We start from the raw sequence: 19,786 nt of genomic DNA, 5'->3' as shown, positions 1-19,786 counted from the left end.
ATATATATATATATACACACAGGAGGTGAAAGAAGAAGAGGAGAGGGTAGATATAAATCACCCTATATAGCTGAGGAATCGAATATAAACTCAGCGGTGTTTACAATCGATCACCCATCTCACTCTCGCTTCTTCCTCCTCCCGTCTGTCTGGGTTCAGATACAAATCTGGATGACTAGGGGTTTTTCCATGCCCTCCTCAAACGCGGAGATCAGAAAGGAATGGAAAGTCATGGAAGCTACTGCATTAATGGACAGAAAGGAACTGCTTGTCGAGAGGCGCGTCCCAAACACACAGCAGCTCCACACACACACAACAGCCAGAGGAGCGCTCGCGCCGGACGCGATGACGTCAAACACGAACGTCATTGTCATCCCCGTCAGCCCCGGGGAAGCTGAGAGAGAGACAACTTTCTCAAACTTCCCAACGAGCTCATCTGCGAGCCCTATGATTGCAGCCACCGTTTTACCTCAGAGAATCATCAGGCACAGAAGCAGACACATCTTCCCTCGGGAAGAGTGCCAAATGAGAATGGAGCGTGCCCATTGCGTAATCAACGCAGAGCGAGTTCCCTTTATTCAGGCCAAGAAAACTATATGTGGATGTCTATAACAGCAAATTAAAGAAAAATGTCCATACTTTGATTTTTTTTAATTGGAAAGAGAAGATGTGTGTCTTTTCAATTATTTGTTTAATTATCTATTATAATTTGCTATTTTTGAAGGAGGATTTTGAGCACATAAACACTGGGCTGTGTGCATGTCAGTTAAAATGCACTAGAACATAAATTGATTTACTGTCAGCAGGCAGTCTGAGAGCTGCTGTCCTGCCTGAGGTGTATTGACAATCGCTCATTGATAGTCTTAAATTCAGAGTTTGAATCCAGCCGTCAGCTCTAACAATCCTTATTTCAGTTCTCCTCTCAAACTCACTCAGTTTGATCTGGTTTTACCTTAACCAGCCTTCTGAGATATCTGCTTTAAACATCACATTTATAGCATGGTTCAGTATACATCTGTTGAAACAGCACTTGCCTTCACATATTGATGTTTGCAAGCCATTTGACATCCATTGTTTGATGTATTATGAGTAAAACAGGATATTTATTCATTGGGTTTTTGGATTTAGTGATTAAAAATAGGAGCTATTTTCCAGAATGGAGTCAAACCTGAATGTGAGATTGGTAAAATAATGCCTACATAGCATTGTCTAATGGCCTGGTCAAACAAATTTTTCGATGAATCATTCATAATAAGACCAAGAATATGCATTTAAAAAGCAAATTGGCTCGTTTTTGTTTCATGTTGACTTGGAAAGAGATGCTGTACAATCCCTCAGTAGACTTCTAATTGCATTAGTGTAATCATGCTTTTGCTGTTTTACATTGAGGGATGAATTGAAGCCACATACTGTATGTTGATGATCAAGTTTAACCCAGACAGATTTGACATAAGCACTGAAGTTGAACATCTGTAAGACTTAATAACAAATTCAAAATAGAAATGCAGTGTTGCCATCTGGTGGTGTGATTTATGGTACCATTTGCTCTGGTTTTCCTTCTGGGTGAACCATGAAGGATTTATGTTCAGTTTTTGAAAATGTATGTGTGATATAGACTGAATTGATCAATTGTTCCCTGTCCTTGTGTTTCCTCAGCAGTTTATGTCTCCTCGATACCCAGGTGGGCCCAGAGGCTCTCTCAGAATACCCAATCAGGTATTTTCACTCATATATTCTGCTTTTTGGGAGCTAGTTTAATTCTGCGCATTATACTGACTGATACATCAATTTGATTCATTTTGAACAGGCTTTGGGGCCTGGGAACCAGCCTCTCCTACCCAGTGGGATGGATCCCACCAGACAGCCAGGTATTTAAAATAATAACAACCGTACGATCAAGCCAACACAGATAGTTCTACTTCTGCCTTTGTGTGTTTATTTATGAAATACTTTGACTATTTTGATTGTGTGTGCAGCAATCGAATTGATCTTATTTTACCTTTATATCCATTCAACAATTGGCAGATTTCCTTCTGTAATTATAGAAATTGTGAAAAGAGTCTGTAGATTCTGTAAACAGCCATAATAATACATTAAACTTTGGCATATATGAAGCAACCTCTTTGCTTCATTTGCCCATTTGTAAGGCCATCCCAGCATGAGTGGACCTATGCAGCGGATGACTCCTCGAGGAATGGTTCCTATTGGACCACAGGTGAGTTAACCATGGAAAATTAGGTAAAAGTGTGTAAGCATGTTACTGTGTTTACAAACTTGAATGAATTGTAATGTATCATATTGGGTAATTTATGTTCCAGAATTATGGTGGTGGGATGAGACCTCCCCTAAATGCCCTAATGGGACCCGGAATGCCTGGGATTAACATGTAATTTTATTCACTTCACAGTTCATCATCATCATCATCAAATAATATTAATAACAATCATTAAATCAGAATTCTACTACCCTATTGTACTACTGTATAAATTGTATATTTGTTTGTTATTGTGCACAGGGGTCCTGCAGGAGGAAGACCATGGCCCAATCCTCCAAATAACAATTCGGTTAGTTCTCAACATGGCATGATAATTGATCAGAAGTCTTGTATCCTAAACTATATAAATACCAGTACATTCTCTTTATCCCTTCAGATCCCTTATTCATCTGCGTCTCCAGGCAGTTATTCGGTAGGTAATGTAATGCTGTCTTATTAAGGTTTCTTTGGGACGGTACCTTGTCTTAGGTAACTTAGGGTAACACACTCTGGTCATTTGAATAAGCAGAATCAGTGTGTTTGCAGGGTCCCCCACCAGGAGGAGGCCCTCCCGGCACACCCATCATGCCCAGTCCTGCAGGTACATTTTTTTTCAATCTTTTTTATCATAGTTTTTCCTTTGCTTTTTTCGTGTACAAATAACAACACTAGCTATGTTTCCATCACCCTAGTTTTTTTGCTCATTTTGAAGTATCGCTTCAGAAACTAGTTATGGAAATGCCAAATTTTGTAATCCACAAAAAAGTTTTTGCACTCACTTGATGTGGTTTTTGAAAAGAGTTAATGCGAATAATGGGAGATGGAAATGAATTTGCCGATTCTGACTTAGCGAACATTAAACCCACATGACTAATCAGCTGTTTCCGCTGATGGTGTTTTATTTACTGTTGGTTACCAATACCACCGTCATCCGCTAGAACAACTTGATGGAAACGCACTTAATTCACTTTTCTTTTCTTTTTTTCTTTTTTTTTTTGTGAACTTTGAAAAGATTTGCTTCATGTTTGGATAGAATCCCTGCTATTGTCTAAACAAAACCCGCTCACACAGATCCTCAAAAACAAAGGCTGTATTATTCATACCAGGCCAGTAGTTGGCGATGTCATTTTATAAAGAAACACTCCGTACCTATAGACTAAACACTTAATATGCATGTATGCGCATGATGTCACCGTTTTCACAAATTCACATTTGTGACCATGGACCACAAAACCCAGTCATAATTTTCTTAAAATTGATAAATAAGCTTTCCATTGATGTATGGTGTGTTAGAATAGGGCAATATTTGGCCGAGATACAACTATTTGACAATCTGGAATCTGAGGGTGCAAAAAAATCTAAATATTGAGAAAATCACCTTTAAAGTTGTTCAAATGAAGTCCTTAGCAATGCATATCCACTCACAAAAATGCATTTTTGATATATTTATGGTAGGAAATTTACAAATTTATCTTCATGGAACATGATCTTTACTTAATATCCTAATGATTTTTGGCATAAAAGAAAAATCGATAACTTTGACCGATACATTGTATTGTTGGCTATTGCTACAAATATACCTGTATACCCATTTTTGTAGTTTACACAGAGACGATAATAACAGTATAGTTTTCAAAAATGTACACTTTTAAACCCGTTTTCAAAAGTTTGCGTTTTCAGGCCCCCAAAATGCGGTTGTCGTGTAAAAGAATGGTCAAAACGCATATAATGTTTTTCGTTTTTAGTTGAAAACAGTGTCGTGTAAAACGGCCCCTAAAATTCCATCCACAAGGATATCAAACATGTTTCATATTTTGAGCTGATTTTAGGAAACATATTGTTTTCATTTGACATTTGTCTCCTAAGCCACGTTTCTACGGGAGTTATTTTTGGAATGACTTGAAAGTGTGTGATCCTCATTCATTTAGTGTATGGTTCTCAGTTTTTCTCTGTAACCATTTACAAAGTTGTCAACATGTTTCATACATAGTGCTTTCAAAGTTTAGATTTTAAATGTCCTGCCGTGTATTCCAGCCTTTAGCAACATTTGCTAACAGCATTGGAATCAGCTGAGGCTTAGTCAATATTCCTGTGAGTTGCTGCTATGATATTAGGCTTGTTTGACTTGATGCAGCACCGCACAGAGCGATCGGCGGCTGACTTGAAGCAGTGCATGTCGGTAAGAAATTTTGTCCGACTTGAGACAGCGCCAATGCCAGACTTCACGTCTTGAAAGTGTCAGACTTCACGTCTCTGTTTTCAGCTCCTCCCCGACTGCACGTGGCTATCCTCAGCGATGTCGAACACACCTGTTATGTAGTGTTTCAAATCAGTCAACAAGGTTCCTTTTCAGTTAGCATTAGCACAAAAACTAGTAGAAGCCTATGTATATGCTAGACAGCAGGAAATGCACTTCATTGTTTACACATACCAAGTCAGTTCTTGTCTTTAGCTAATAAAGGAAAAAACTCATGTGTGATGTACAATATTGATTTTAGAGTCAAACACCTCGAGTGACAACATGTACACCATGATCAGCTCAGTCCCTCCAAATGGAAATAGACCAAATGTGAGAATTTTTTTTTTTTTTTTTATAAATAAGAACATATGAAGTTATATTGTTTTCTTATGGTATGTTTCCTTTCAGTTTCCTTTAGGTTCTGGTGCTGATGGCCCAATAGGCAGCATGGCAGGCATGGAGCCTCATCATATAAATGGTTCATTAGGTAGGACAGATTTAACTGCCTCAGCACAATGCCAATGTATATATATATATTTTCCATCCATTTGCACATTCTCGCCTTTCAGTGAATACTTAAAAGTCTTTTCCTTTTCCCTCCATTCAACAGGATCTGGTGACATTGAAAGCCTCCCAAAGGTATGGGACATTTCTGTACTGTTTTGAAAGATATTTAAACAGTGACGTACATTTCTTTGAAATTCATTTGTGGCTGCTGTCCTCAAACTTCTTTTTCACATTCATCAGAGCTCACCAGGAAACCTCAGCATGAATAATCAGCCTGGCACACCAAGAGATGACGGAGAAATGAGTGGCAACTTCCTCAACCCATTTCAGAGTGAAAGTGTATGTATGCAGAAAGCTTTTTTCATAGGATCACTTGTGTTAAATACAGCAGCAGCTGTCATTCAAAATACCTTCTTGTCTTCTTGCAGTATTCTCCAAACATGACAATGAGTGTGTGAAAGGACAGCGCAGGAGTGAAACTACACATTTTTACCATGTTAATTGACAAAACTGAATCTTCTCTCAACCCGCTCTTTGGTTTTCTACTTATTTAGTCTTTTGTGAGCTAATGTGAATTACAGTGAAGTCATCCTGCTCCAAATCTAAACAAACTCAAGCAAGCCATGAAAGGAAGCAGAAGACATCTAGAACAAGCTTTTTTCAACATTTTTGGTGGTTAATGTCTGTGTCTTGTTTGGATTCACACAAGGCTGGACATCAATCATTTTTTTTTTAATTCTCAAATCTTTCCACTTATGTACCTTTTTCCTTGTTTATATATGTATTTTTTTTTTCTGTTCTATACAGCATAGCTGATACCAAGGAAGCCCTCTGTATCCCATACAAAGTTTCCCCAATGATAACTCCCACTTTTAGATGCAGCATAATTTACAGTTACACACTGTTATGGTTGACCAGCAGATTTTTTGTTGTTGTTGTTGTTGTTGTTGGAGTAATGGGTGCACATGTGATGGTTTTCCTCAAGATTTTTCAAGGCATTCATTCAATATGTTGTTTTCACAAGTTTAAACAAGTTTTTTAGACTAAATGTCATGGATTTGACCAGACAACCACAACTGGCAAAATCACCTTGTTACAATCATTGTTTTGGCAAACCACAGTCTGGCTTCATTTCCACTGGGCTGTGGAGTAAGACAAATGTACAGTATATATCTAAAAGCAAAAGACTGAACTTACATTTTTAGGACTCACTTCAAGAGTTCTTGTCATGTTGGATTTGTTCTTGTAAATACAGCTATCTGTTAAGAATTTGGATATGCTGATATAAAAATCATTTTCACCATTTGTAGTATGTGTTTGTGTGTGTGACCTTTCTGGTAAAACCTGCACAGGCCACCATGAACCTTTATATTGGTCTCTGCTGATCTAAAACTACATTCTTTACTGATTAACTGGTCAACAGAGGTGCTCTTGCTGGGTAAACAATGAACAGGATTGTGATTAAGAAGCTTGGTGGAGACAAACGTTAAAAGCACAAAATATGTCGGTGATCAGCTATTGGTAAACCTGCGCTTATGAGAGTCAGTTATGTATTATAGGTACATTATCATCTCTGACAGCATTTGAAGCTGCTCAAGCTGCCATTTCCACCCTCTTCTTGGAAAGCGATGATGCATTCAAACATCCGGTAGTGTACTCCCTAGCCCTCTGTTGAAAACAGATGGATCATAAGATAATAACTATTTTTGGCTGGCAATTAAGTATTTAGTGAAGTCATTGATGCCCATGAATGTGTCATGTTGATGTTTTGCTAGCCAGCCCAAGTTTTTGATGAACGTGATATTGTGCATGAGGGGGTGAACGGTTTGATTTTTGGGTAATTATAAAACAGCTGGAGATGTTCGAAATTCTCTAAATTTTTGCGTTTTTCATTGTGCTTGTTTACAGAATTAAAGGATCAGTTCACTTTCAAATGAAAATTAGCCCAAGCTTTACTCATCCTCTAGCCATCCTAGGTGTTTATGACTTTCTTCTTTCTGATAAACACAATCTGAGATATATTAATAAATATCCTGACGCATCCAAGCGATACCAACGAGTATGAGCTGAAGAAACTACAGTAAGTTAAGCTTTTTCTGTAAGTTGAATAGGGGAGGTGTAGGATGAAGCGTAAGATTTTTGAACTGAGAGAGTTTTACACTGGCAAAAGCTAGATATTTTACTTCATAACTTGTTAAATATGGATTTTTTTTTTTTTACACAAACGCATCGCTTCGCTTCAGAAGGCCTTTACTAACCCCCCGGAGCTGTGTGGAGTACATTTATGATGGATAGAGGCACTTTCTTCAGCTCATACTTGTATCGTTCACTGATAAAGCTCGGATGCGTCAGGATATTTATTAATATATCTCCGGTTGTGTTCATCAGAAAGAAGAAAGTCATATACACTTAGGGTGAGTAAAGCTTGGGGTAATTTTAATTTGAAAGTGAACTAATCCTTTAAGTTACTTAGAGACTGACATGTTTGCCTTGTCGATGTTAGGCTACATTTTAAAAGTTCCCCCTCAGCAGATTTTCACTCAGTTGAAAAGAAATAGAAACTTTTTTTTTTTTTTTTACATTATACATCTTTACTGTCAATGTTGATCAATTCATTGCATCTTTGCTGGATAAAGTATTAATTTTCTGATGCCAAACCTTTGAACGGTAGTGTATTGTAACATCTACCTGCTCATCAAAGAAAAAAAGATAAAACTAGACCAGCTTCATAAAAAAAACAGCCAGCGGGTCCCATAAGCAAGCATGCAAATTACAGTAATCAGAAATATTTTAACACAAACTATTTTCATTTTGTTCTTTACAAACATCTATTATGTACTGTAAAAAATTTGTTTTATTATTTTTATTATCAAGAATATAGCTATTTGACATGGTCACAAATGAATACAAAAATAAAGCAAGAATCAATACATTAGCAAAGACGTTACAAGAGCATAGAAACAGTTGAAGTGCCAATAGTCATTTGGATACAACAAATGTTATGAATAATTAAAGAGTTCCAATGAATGATAGTGCAATCAACCCCAACCATCCTAATGAGCTGGGCCTGATTGAAAGTCCTTGTCTTTGGAAACCTTCTGCAGCCTGTTTTAGAAGGTCTCTCACCCTGTCCAGCTGCAAAGTTCTCAAAACCCCTCTAAAACCAGCCATCAGAACCGCCGGTTTTCTTTTTCAGCAGTGTTTCTCATGCCATCAGCTTCCTGTACTGGTTGCTCACGCTGCTTTTAAAGGTCTCCAACTTGCTCGACCTGGTGCTGCTGGTGAACTGTGCGCTCCTCTCGATGCCTGAGACCGCCTGACACTTGAGAAAGGCGAGAACCTGTTTTTGGCACTGAGACGACCCAAAGTAGTAGATGAGGGGGTCCAGACAGCAGCTGACGCTCCCGATGCACGTGGAGACCAGGTACGCGGCGTAGGACTCATCGTTTTGCATGCGAGCGAACTGCACATAATGCGACAACAGGATGATGTTTGTTGGTGTGAAGCATATGACGAAAACAGCAAAAACCGTTACCGCCATAAAAACGGCCCGCGTTTTTTTCGCGCGGTTTTCCACGTTGGCTGCGCACAAGGCTTGGATGATACGCACGTAGCAGACTGTGCTAAAAATGAGCGGAATGAAAAAGAAAATTGAAGAGATGATGGGGAAGAAGTACAGGTAATACTCGCGGAGGTGGTGGATGTCAAGGACGTCGTGACACGTGGTTATGCCCAGGTCAGGTAAGTGAATGGTCTGATTGGAAATCAGCAAAGGAGTCACACCGCCGATGGACAAAAGCCACATGGCGGCGCACACGACGGACGCGGTTTGAGGACTGCGCCAGGTAAGGGAGTCCATCGGGTAGACGACAGCCATAAAGCGATCCACACTAATGCACATAATCAGCAGCACAGAGCAGTACATGTTGCAGTAGAAAGCAGCCGTGACGAAACGACACATCCCAGCCCCGTATATCCAGTTATTTCCGTTTAAATTGTAGGCTATTCGAAACGGGAGCACCAGTACGAACAGAAGGTCAGCGCAGGCTAGATTCATCATATAAATCGCAGCCGGTTTCTTCGGTCTCACTTTGCGCGCAAACATGACAAGCGCCAGCAGATTTAGAGGAACGCTGATAATAAACACTATAATATATATTGTAGGGATGACAGCGGTCACCACGCGGCCTTTGAGGAAGTTGGAGGCCTCCTGAGAGATGTGATAGGCCTTTTTACCCAAATGGTGGTGGTGGTCTTTTGTGGGTTTGGATGCTTGGCCAGAACTGGAGCCGCTGCCTTCGTCCTGCACGTCCAGATAATCAAATATTGGTTCATCGGTGACGGAGAGGAAATAACCCGAAAATGTCCGAATCAGCGTTCCTGAAATAAATAAATAAATAGTAAAATGTTTGGCAAAACATTTTGGTCACAAATGCTAATGATTGTCATTAACATGTGGATCACTGTCACTATGGAAAGCATAGCTTAAAGTCCCCGTGAAACGAAGTTGCAAACATCTTTTCTCCAATGTTGTGACATATTGCTAAGTGAAACGGAATATTGAATAGAGGGCAGTTTTACTTTAGCGCTCCTCCTCTTCATCTCTCGCTCATAGCAGACGGTTGGAGCAGGGGGGTCACTAGGCCCTTTTTAGGGGGGCTTCAGCCCCCCTAAACTTCTGCCCAGCCCCCCTAAAAAAAAAAATTTGATTAATAAATTTTTGATCGCTTCAGTCCCCTTTAAAAAAAACTCATTTGAAACGGCGGCAAGCTGCGTCAAGTTTCGGCTCCTCCCCTTATCTGAGTCTGCTTGGATTTAGCCATAGACAGTAAAAGAAATGGACACAGCGACCCCATTGGAACTCAATTGAGTCAAGTGAAGCCCATTTTTAGCGATTTTTAGCACTTCCTTTTCTGACGCGCAGACTCACACTAAGCTTGATGACGTCAGCAACCTGTCTGACAGATGTAAATCTTCTAGTAGCTGTGCGTGAAAACTGCCATCGTTAATCTTGCAGAGACGGCGAGCTTGAGCGGGGAGTTCTTTGGCGTGAGTGAGCCGGAGTAAGTATTCTGATTAATTATTTTGTATAGTATTTTAAAATGTAACGCCAGTACGCCATATTAAGATAATCTCCCCGATTGCCTGCGAGCTTCTCCTCCTGTCTGTACGGTAATTTCGCTACTGTGCGACAGAGAGTCGAGTGTTTATGACGCAATCGTTAGCTTATTTTTACAAAAACTGTTTCTACGGGGCCATAATGTAACATAGAAGGTAATGGAGCCCTTTATACATTATCGTGTATCTTTGGAAATAAATAATGGACAAATGGAGTCTTTAAACGCCTCAGATGTAAAGTTATTCACTGTCAAAGTGACGCCAAAATGAATGGGAGTCAATGGGGATGCTAACGCAAGTGAAGTTCTGCTACAAGATGGCGGCACCCGGCCGACTTCAACTTCCGGTCGACTTCCTTGGGCACTGGATTTAGCGCATTTTTCAATCTGCAGGGGCGCCGAGCAGAGCGAACATTAGAAAGCACAAGGTGTGTGTCGTGTGTGCGTGCATTTATTGATAGATTGCTAATGCTATGATATTACATCTGCATCGGTGCAGTTCTTTGTCATAAATGCATTGCAGTTTACATAATGTAATGTTACTGGAGCATTGGGAGCACACGGGACGGCTCGGTTTCTCATCCAATACCAATACGTTTCGCTGCGTTCACCTTCAGCCCTTTTGTGATAGTTGTTTTTTTATCCCTACAAAAATGAAGTGATTAACACCCATGAAAACATACTTTAGATTCAGAAAACGATGATTTATTTTAATTTACTTTTTACAATTACAGACATATTATAATGTATTTTGACATTACATTATGCAGCCATGCACAGAAATGACACACATCATTGTCTGAAAGCACTAGATGGCCCAGAGAGAGAATGTGGAGTTATTTTGTTTTGTATTATTAAATATAGTTTTGTATTAAGTAATAATGAATCAGGAGGAGTGTCATGATACATAAATTAGAGTAAGCGTAGAGTAAAGGGATTTTTGATTTTCTTGATTTATACTATTTATACGCCCCTGGGTTGGAGAGGAGTGGTTTACGCATTTTCAACCCAAGCCGTCAAACTGACGTCATCAGAGAAGGAACGCCATTCCAGAATGGAAGTAACTTTTTTGATTAAAAGATTAGTCCACTTTAAAATAAACTTTTCCTGATAATTTACTCACCCCCATGTCATACGGAAAAAAACGAAACTGGCGCCGCGTTCGTTCCGTAAGTAGAATAGGGAAGGCGTAGGACATACAGCGTAAGCGTTTTGAAGAATGCAGAAACCGAAAGCCTACGTTCAAGGCGATATTTTGTGTTTATAAAGCATAAACAGTTGTATTTTTCGAAAATGGCCGATCGTTTCGCTAGATAAGACCCTTATTCCTTGTCTGGTATCGTTTAAAGCCCTTTGAAGCTGCACTGAAACTGTAATTTTGACCGTCAACCGTCTGGAGGCCATTGAAGTCCACTATAAGGAGAATAATCCTGGAATGTTTTCATCAAAAACCTTCATTTCTTTTCGACTGACGAAATAAAGACATGAACATCTTGGATGACATGGAGGTGAGTAAATTATCAGGAAAAGTTTATTTTAATGTGGACTAATCCTTTGAAGATTACCTCGACAAACAATATCATGACGAATTTAAATTATTATTTTTTTTTTACAGTTTGTTGTAGGCTATATTATTCATTTATTATGTCTTATTTTGATTTAATGTTTGTATTTAAATATTTTCGATGGATATTTATTTATGTATTTAAATAATACCTCTGCTTAGATAAAGAAATAGCCTGTGCTATTTTGTAGCTTCTCTCTGCTGGTCAGGCTAGATATCTTTATACTTTTCAAACTTTTTTTATTTTATTTTATGATTACTGCATGGCATTTAAATAGAAATGTAGTCCATTACCACTCTGTCACAAGATAGTTTCAATATAAATTTAGTTAAGTCAAAACATTTTTAGTTTGATGTATTGCTATTCATTTATTGCCCCTGACTTTATTTTCAATTTTAGATTAATTAATATTTCTTAGGCTTGTTTATATTTAAATATGCTAATATCCCTGCAAAAATGCTCATGCTCGTCACTTTTCAAAGCTGGTTTAATCTTTTTGTTTTCCCCCAGAAGAGATTTCACGATTACTTAGGCATGGCATTTAAATAAAAATGTAATTCATTACCATAACGATTTCAACTTTCGATCAAATAGTCTTGCCTTAAAAACAAACGGTTGAAACAAAAAAAATAACGAGTTAAATTCAAACTAATAACGAGTAAGCGCCTAGTGTGTGTAACTTGGCTCCGCTTACTAAAGAACTGTAAGTTATCAAAGTCCAGTCTCCTGTGTTTGTCCAGTGCAAAAAGGCTGTAAGTGTCTTACCGTTATAGGGCAGCGCAGCCGCAGATCCCTCCACAGCCAGCAGCCACATCAACACCACAATCCGCAACATCACAATTGAAAGAAATAGTACAGTTAAAAATGCCGGTTTCTGGTCTGTTTTACGTTCTTTTCATCAAAGACTTTTCCCGAATGAACCTATTCTCGCACGCTCTCAATAACAGTCGTCACACATCAGGAAAGACTAGAGGGAGGATGGATTCACTCCGTTTGGCGCGTGCATGTCAACGCCTACTCGTGCAACTCAACAGACACAGAGTGGCCAGTTGCATAAACATAGCCATTATGTTAAGACTATGTCTTAAGAACTAGTATGACCAACTAACAGTTAGTCAGGGGTAATCAGTCTTACTTTTCGGTATTAACTTAGACCAAACTAAGTTTTTATGTAACTGATTTAAAAAAAGATATGAACAGTCTTAAATAAAAAAATCTGATGACTAACTTGTAAGACTAGACTTAGCAACCGGCCCCAGGGCTGCGTTTCCCACATGCATCGTGAAGACCATTGCCACCAATGCCGATCAACATGGATCACAATGATTTTGGGAACTAGCCTAGGACTAGCTGATAGAAATATCAAATTAAGTTAAAATGTGTAAGGGCTAAGTCATAGCCTACATTATATTGTTAATTTATTCACCATGTACTGTTACAAGCAGAATGTGACGTTGAAACTAAATTTGAATTTATGCCATTAATACTGAATTTACTTGCTTGAGCTTTTGATTCAAAATACTGAGTCATGAATAATGTAGGTTGTATTTATTTAAAATCAATACATTAATCCTTCTCAGTACACTTTTTTTTTTAAACTGAAAATATTTGGGAATGCTCTTTTAAAAGATGAGCACTTTGAAATTAAAGGCACTAGTTAATGACAGGCCTGTGAAAAGACTCCAGTTTATCTTATTTAACAGCCACATGGCAGTAGTGCATTGTGAAAGTCGTTCCTCTTATTATTCCCTTGTTATACATTTTGAACACATTAAAACACTGCAGCTTTCAATACATTACTTGTCATTAAATATATATTCAATTATACTTGTATTTAAAAATATAATCCATACACAATTAAAAAAAAAAAAAATTCCAGTCATGAAATATTGTGAACATTTGTTTCTTTGATTGTGGCAGTAAAATTTCCTTTCAGTGTACGTAAAATCAAAAGTATGTTATGTATATACAGCTTGTCATGTATCATATCATTCTTAGAGTGGTGAGATTTCATTTGATGGTTAATTAAATATAGAAGACCTGCAAAAAACAGTTGCACAAATACCCTGAATGCTCAAAGAAATTTCTTTTACAAAAACATCTAAAAACCAAAAGGCACGTTCCATTCTTTTTTTTTTGCACAATTTGCAAAGTGTAAACTAACATTTGTAGCTAGTTAATATTTCCAAGCATATTTGCACTGCAGTAACTCCAAGGAATTTTCATTTTCCATAGAACTTTTTGTTCAAAAGGAAGATCAGAAGATTGACGTTGACTTTGGCCTTGTCAAACATTTTCATGACAGCTACTCCTTCATACTGAAGCTGCAACAGGTCCTGATAATAAAAAACACAAGACGTGAAAAACATTTCTGTATCCGTAAATGCAATTCCAAAAAATAAACGTAATATCCTGCATTCCTAAAAGAGAAGAAAATAAAAGCGTGTGCCTTGTGCCAGGCTCTCTGCACCTGGGAACTGACCTGGAAATGCAGTTGCACCTTCTCCATTTCAACTCCCAAAAACTTGGCCTTTATCTCAAAGTCCCCCACTTCCTCGCAAGGGCAAATGTCAAACATAACATTTTTCAACCTGAAATGTACAAAAAACTTACTGAAGTACTGGAATAGGTGGGGCTTAAGAGTGCAAAATGACTGGTAGTGCCTGGACAAAAATGTATTATAAACATAATACATTCCTGAAACTTGACAACAAATTAAACGACTAAATCCCTTAGCACTAAAAGATAACATTTTTTAATATTCTTTTGATCTGCCTTAAGAGATAGCAAAAATAGTTGGCTTGTCACTCACTAAACTCCCCTTCGGCCACCATGAGGAAGAACAAAACAGGATGGTTAACTCCTCATAATGCACTACCCACCCCCTAATGAAACACACAAACTGCTGACTGTACATTAAGCATTCTCTTAAAAAAACATCTTGTGCAATATGTCCTAGTCAATGATCTGGGGTCACTTTAGATCAGGGGTGTCCAATCCTGCTCCACTGTCCTGAGCCGCATTTCCTAAAAGCTTCGTAAGCCTAAGTAGATCGTAGAACCACTGGCACCAATGGTCTTTACACCCAACATAGCTCACAATGCTTTTGAGAAACACAGCCCAATTAAACTCACCTGAACCAGCTAATCAAGGTCTTACAAGGCATACTAGAAACTTCCAGACGGGTGTGTTGAGGCAAGTTGGAGCTAAACTCTGCAGGACAATGGTCCTCCAGGAGCAGGGTTGGACACCCCCGATTAAGATATGTGCTTGATGGCGCAATGTAAAAATTACTCATTATCAATGCAATTATTTATTAGTAATGGAAAGAAAAGAAATGATGTAAGAACACACTGATTAGACTGGAGGCCTTCAATCTCCAGAATGACTCCTTTCTCATGCAGCTTGGCAGCTGTGTACTTCAGGGAAGAGGCCTTGGACTTCTTAGTGCTCTTCTCTTCTTCCTTTCTGTCCAGTTTAATGGACCTTCGTGAATTCCTGGTGGTGAAACAACCATTAGTGAAATATTATATGTCATATAGGGAATGACAGTGGACACGTTCCATTTTCCACACCACTAAGTGCCTCTCTAAAGCTATTGTGCATCATTTCTTAATTGCATTATGTAGGGCGGCGGCGGCGGCAAGTTAGTCATTAGGATAGATCAAAAAACAAATGGGCAGTTAAATAATCATTTAATTACATTGATAAATGAACAAATTGATATTGACAACAGATTAGTGCTGTACTGCAAAGCAGCAGGAAATCAACAAAAAGGTAAAAGATAGAGAAAAGCAATAGCTAAATTAAAAATGCAAATATTAAATGTCATGATCACATATTAAACAACTTTTTATATTTTCTAAATTACATTGATTTAAATGTGTACTGCTTGATTAAATGTTTGCTAATCAAACTGTAGGCTCTTAACTATTAACAAAATTAATTGCTTAATTGATGATTGATTTCTTAGTGATTATTGAGTTGTACAGATAGGCCCACATAATTATGAGCAAGCTTGTGCAAAATTTTCCATGTATCTCCACTCACTTTCTGTTGAGGTTATCCAGACAGGTTTTGATGTACGTGTCATAGTAGTTGATCTGTTCTTGATAGAAAGCTGCCTTGGAATTGAGTGCAGTCAGAGTCTGCTGCAACTTCACCAATTCTGCTTTCCTCCTCTGCCTATAACGCCGCTGGTATCGAATGTCCTGCCACATAAAAAACAAACTAATATTTTACAAATACAGTCAGATTAAAAGACATAAACGAAGAGCCTAAACCTAGTTGAAGGTGTTTACAGTACCCTGCAGTCCTAAAGGGAGTAAGATAAGGTCATCATGCCATGATTTAATATTGAAGCTCAACGGCTAAGCACCTAATCATATATCCAGAGAGTTACCCAGCAATAATTAAAGTCAAGGGCACAAAAATCATTATATGGCTTAGGAATATCTACATTCATCCCAAACACAATTATATCAATGAGCCATGCTTAATGTGCAGAGCCCAACCTCTTTTCATATAGTTCCTGCACCCCTGAATTCACTAAGGCCTGACCTTGGAGATGTCATTGATGATTTCCTGGTACTTGTGTTTTGAGCTGGCCAGGCCAGCCTGCTCTAGAGTTCTCAGGTTCCTGAGGATCTTCCTCTTCTTCTGCTCCAGAGGCAGCTGGCGGTCTTCCAGCATTGCCTGGCTGCTCTTCAACCCTTCTGGAGTCTGAGAGTCCTGCACCACCTGACGCTCCACAAGCTTAGCGTGCTCTGCCTCCTGCAGCACCAGAGAGAGAGGCTTAAGGTTAATCAATTGAACTTAATCTGATTCTGATGGAAGACTGACCTCCATTCAGTCTTGATCATTGGGGCAAAAGCCTACTGTACCTGTGCAGCAGAGGCAGGAGTTTCTAGGATATCTGTGAGTGTCTCCCCTGGTTGAATTTTCACAACATCCACTATCAGTTTCTTTGTTCTGCAAAGTGACAGGCAAACAAAGAGGAGGATGCACTTGTCAGGCTTATCAGAGTGTCTCAGCATGTTCTGCATTTTCTCATCTGGTAAGATACTGGTTGACATTGTTCAGCAGATAATGCGATACAAGATGAGACTTGATAAAGACTGCAATATTCTGGTGACACAAGGGACAAAATGATGGCAGAATTTTCATTTTTGTAAGTGTCCCTTTAACTTACAAATGTCCAGACTTGACTTAATTTAAACTGTTTTAAAAACCATTTGATATTTTTCTTCTGCTGAGCATACATGAGTATATGTCTCAATTGTCTAAGTATTTTTTGTCTATAGATTCAGTCAATGGGGTCCAATGTTGCTTTGGACCCTATTGGCATTTTTTATTGTATGGACTAGAACATTCTTTTGAATATCTTTTATGTTTCACAGAATAAAGAAAGAAAATTGTGCAGGTTTGGAACAACATAAGGGTGGGTAAACCTTTGTTTATATGGTCTGTAAACGGAAGATCTTACACATCACAGGGTCCTCACAGATGTGTTTTTTGTACATGGAAATGGAGCAGGGTTTTTAAACATTTAGACAATAAGCTATGACATCACTCTTCCTGCTTCCTCCCCAAAGAAAAAGATGCACCATATCGAAACAGCCCAAGGCTAGAAGGCTAGCGGTTAGCACACAAGTTTAACGGAAGGCCAACAATACTGGCCAGCAAATGATAGTCAACAAATGTTTCCTTTGAGTTTTATTACACAAGTACTTGATAACTTCTGTGCTTAAGGCTTGTTCACAACACATGACCAAAAGCATGACTCTTATTGGCTGAGCAGTTTTCTTTGCAGTGTGATGTAAAAGAGATTAGAACACCTCTTCATAAAAAAATATGTTCCATTGATGGCATTCATGTTCATGTGGGTCTAAACCAGGGGTGTCAAACATACGGCCCACAAAGGTGTCCAATCCGACCCGAGGGATGATTTGAACAATAATAAAAAAGTTATGCATGGTCCAACAAACTGCTTTGCAATCATTTCCCAAACTGTCATTTGTGTGGAAATATTACAAAGTCTGTAAACAGGACGTTAACACAGGCACATGCTGAATACGGACACAATGAGAAGAAAAATACAAGCAAATACTGTACCAGGCCAAGCTTACTGTTTGTGAAGTATAGGAAGAAAAATATAAATATTGAATTGGGTTTTATATGAATGTAACTTAGAAGGGAACTGTCTTCAGAAAAGTTTCGATCTCCGTACAAGTAGCCTATTTTATAAGCGCAAAGCTGCTTTTTATAGAGTGGTAACCAAGGAAACGCTATATCGCTGCTGTTGCACAAGCGCTACCTACTGACAGAGAGTGAATTTGCATTTTCATTCTGCTATTTCTGTTTTGTGCAGGTGTCTTATGTAGCATAATTTCACAAAGCTATAAAATCGGACCATGCTGTTTTTGCTGTAAATCTTGAAATTATACAATCTAATTTAAATAAAAACAACTGTTCATACTCAAAATGCAGTGGTGCCTGTATACCAAATGGCTACACATATTTTTTGTAGTGTATGGTTAATATTAATGTAACGGTCAGCTCACTAAGGTTTAAAAAAAAAAAAATCGGCCCGCACATGTTTATATTTTTTTCCCATCCGGCCCTCAACCTAAAATGAGTTTGACACCCCTGGTCTAAACAGACACATTAAAGGTACAGGGTAGGCAATTTCAGAGTGGCTAGCAATAGATTTGAAAGCATTAGATCCCGCCCTCCTTTCAGAGCGCTCTCCAAAGCCAAGCTCTTACTTGTACCTCCTAATTACTGTAGATTCATTTTGCCATTTATAGAGCTGACACGCATAATTACACGCACAAGTACGCGCTGAAGTGCAGAAATGTCAATCACTCATCACTGTAACCTCATTATGTCCTATAACTTTTGCTGTAATGTTATTTACCTGACCATAAGTTGATAAAAGTTTATTATTCATGTCTTCTAGGGTCCATTTGGGAAAAAAAATTATTTATAATTTCCCGAGACCCGAGGTCAATAATACTGAACCCGACCTGTGTCCGAGGCACTCGTCGAAGTTTTGGACCCAAACCTGCTCGGACCTGAATAACAAAAGTGTTTATGAAAAAAATTACATACCCTACCTTTAATATTCAAATTAAAATGTTTGCCGCACCGCATTTTCATGTTGAATCGTCTTGGTGTGAAAAGGCCTTTTCTTAAAGGTGCCCTAGAACTTTTTAAAAAAAGATGTAATATAAGTCTAAGGTGTCCCCTGAATGTGTCTGTGAAGTTTCAGCTCAAAATACCCAATAGATTTTTTTTAATTCATTTTTTAACTGCCTATTTTGGGGCATCATTATAAATGAGCGATTCAGGGCTACTGGCCCTTTAATTCTCGTGCTCCACGCCCACAGAGCTCGCGCTTGCCTTGAACAGTGCATAAACAAAGTTTACACAGCTAATATAACCCTCAAATGGATCTTTACAAAGTGTTCATCATGCATGCGTCGGATTATGTGAGTATTGTATACTGCTATATTGTTTACATTTGATTCTGAATGGATTTGAGGCTGTGCTCTGTGGCTAACGGCTAATGCTACACTGTTGGAGAGATTTATAAAGAATGAAGTTGTGTTTATGAACTATACAGACTGCAAGTGTTTAATAATGAAAATAGCGACGGCTCTTGTCTCCGTGAATACAGTAATAAACGATGGTAACTTTAACCACATTTAACAGTACATTAGCAACATGCTAACGAAACATTTAGAAAGACAATTTACAAATATCACTAAAAATATCATGATATCATGGATCATGTCAGTTATTATTGCTCCATCTGCCATTTTTCGCTGTTGTTCTTGCTTGCTTACCTAGTCTGTTGATTCACCTGTGGAGATCCAGACGTTACTGGCTGCCCTTGTCTAATGCCTTTCATAATGTTGGGAACATGGGCTGGCATATGCAAATATTGGGGGCGTACACCCCGACTGTTACGTAACAGTCGGTGTTATGTTGAGATTCACCTGTTCTTCTGAGGTCTTTTAAACAAATGAGATTTATATAAGAAAGAGGAAACAATGGAGTTTGAGACTCACTGTATGTCTTTTCCATGTACTGAACTCTT

At 38.5% G+C, this 19,786-nt stretch overlaps 3 protein-coding genes across 9 annotated transcripts in view; 1 reads left to right on the top strand and 2 right to left on the bottom strand.

The window, feature by feature from the left end:
* ssbp2a (single stranded DNA binding protein 2a) overlaps positions 1-6,296 on the top strand; it is a 49,728-nt gene extending 43,432 nt beyond the window's left edge. For 4 of the 7 annotated variants that reach the window (XM_067405561.1, XM_067405566.1, XM_067405568.1 and 1 more), the window contains 12 exons: positions 1,657-1,716; positions 1,808-1,868; positions 2,148-2,215; positions 2,319-2,386; positions 2,516-2,564; positions 2,652-2,691; positions 2,790-2,855; positions 4,753-4,823; positions 4,902-4,980; positions 5,104-5,132; positions 5,241-5,339; positions 5,429-6,296. In XM_067405561.1, the coding sequence (XP_067261662.1) occupies positions 1,657-1,716; positions 1,808-1,868; positions 2,148-2,215; positions 2,319-2,386; positions 2,516-2,564; positions 2,652-2,691; positions 2,790-2,855; positions 4,753-4,823; positions 4,902-4,980; positions 5,104-5,132; positions 5,241-5,339; positions 5,429-5,458 (720 nt within the window). In that variant the 3' untranslated portion in view covers positions 5,459-6,296. The remainder of the gene's footprint in view (positions 1-1,656; positions 1,717-1,807; positions 1,869-2,147; positions 2,216-2,318; positions 2,387-2,515; positions 2,565-2,651; positions 2,692-2,789; positions 2,856-4,752; positions 4,824-4,901; positions 4,981-5,103; positions 5,133-5,240; positions 5,340-5,428) is intronic. The other 3 variants (XM_067405562.1, XM_067405563.1, XM_067405565.1) reach the window with 3 other exon arrangements.
* Positions 6,297-7,563: 1,267 nt separating this feature from the next.
* On the bottom strand, positions 7,564-12,668 carry f2r (coagulation factor II (thrombin) receptor). The gene is made up of 2 exons (XM_067407793.1): positions 12,448-12,668; positions 7,564-9,380 (listed from the first exon to the last, which is right to left on the bottom strand). The coding sequence occupies exons 1-2, from the start codon at positions 12,515-12,517 to the stop codon at positions 8,206-8,208; spliced, it is 1,245 nt and encodes a 414-aa protein (XP_067263894.1). The 5' UTR covers positions 12,518-12,668; the 3' UTR covers positions 7,564-8,205.
* Positions 12,669-13,207: 539 nt separating this feature from the next.
* The window catches only part of iqgap2 (IQ motif containing GTPase activating protein 2), a 68,640-nt gene continuing 62,061 nt past the window's right edge, over positions 13,208-19,786 (bottom strand). The window contains exons 33-38 of the mRNA XM_067407795.1: positions 16,566-16,653; positions 16,243-16,455; positions 15,733-15,893; positions 15,037-15,180; positions 14,165-14,273; positions 13,208-14,018 (exon numbers count right to left, since the gene is read on the bottom strand). Of these exons, the coding sequence (XP_067263896.1) occupies positions 13,905-14,018; positions 14,165-14,273; positions 15,037-15,180; positions 15,733-15,893; positions 16,243-16,455; positions 16,566-16,653 (829 nt within the window). The 3' untranslated portion in view covers positions 13,208-13,904. The remainder of the gene's footprint in view (positions 14,019-14,164; positions 14,274-15,036; positions 15,181-15,732; positions 15,894-16,242; positions 16,456-16,565; positions 16,654-19,786) is intronic.

Source organism: Chanodichthys erythropterus, chromosome 13, assembly GCF_024489055.1.
Source record: "Chanodichthys erythropterus isolate Z2021 chromosome 13, ASM2448905v1, whole genome shotgun sequence".
Lineage (NCBI taxonomy): Eukaryota > Metazoa > Chordata > Actinopteri > Cypriniformes > Xenocyprididae > Chanodichthys > Chanodichthys erythropterus.
The sequence above is the reverse complement of the archived record's forward strand: the minus strand, read 5'-3'. Positions and strand labels throughout refer to the sequence as shown.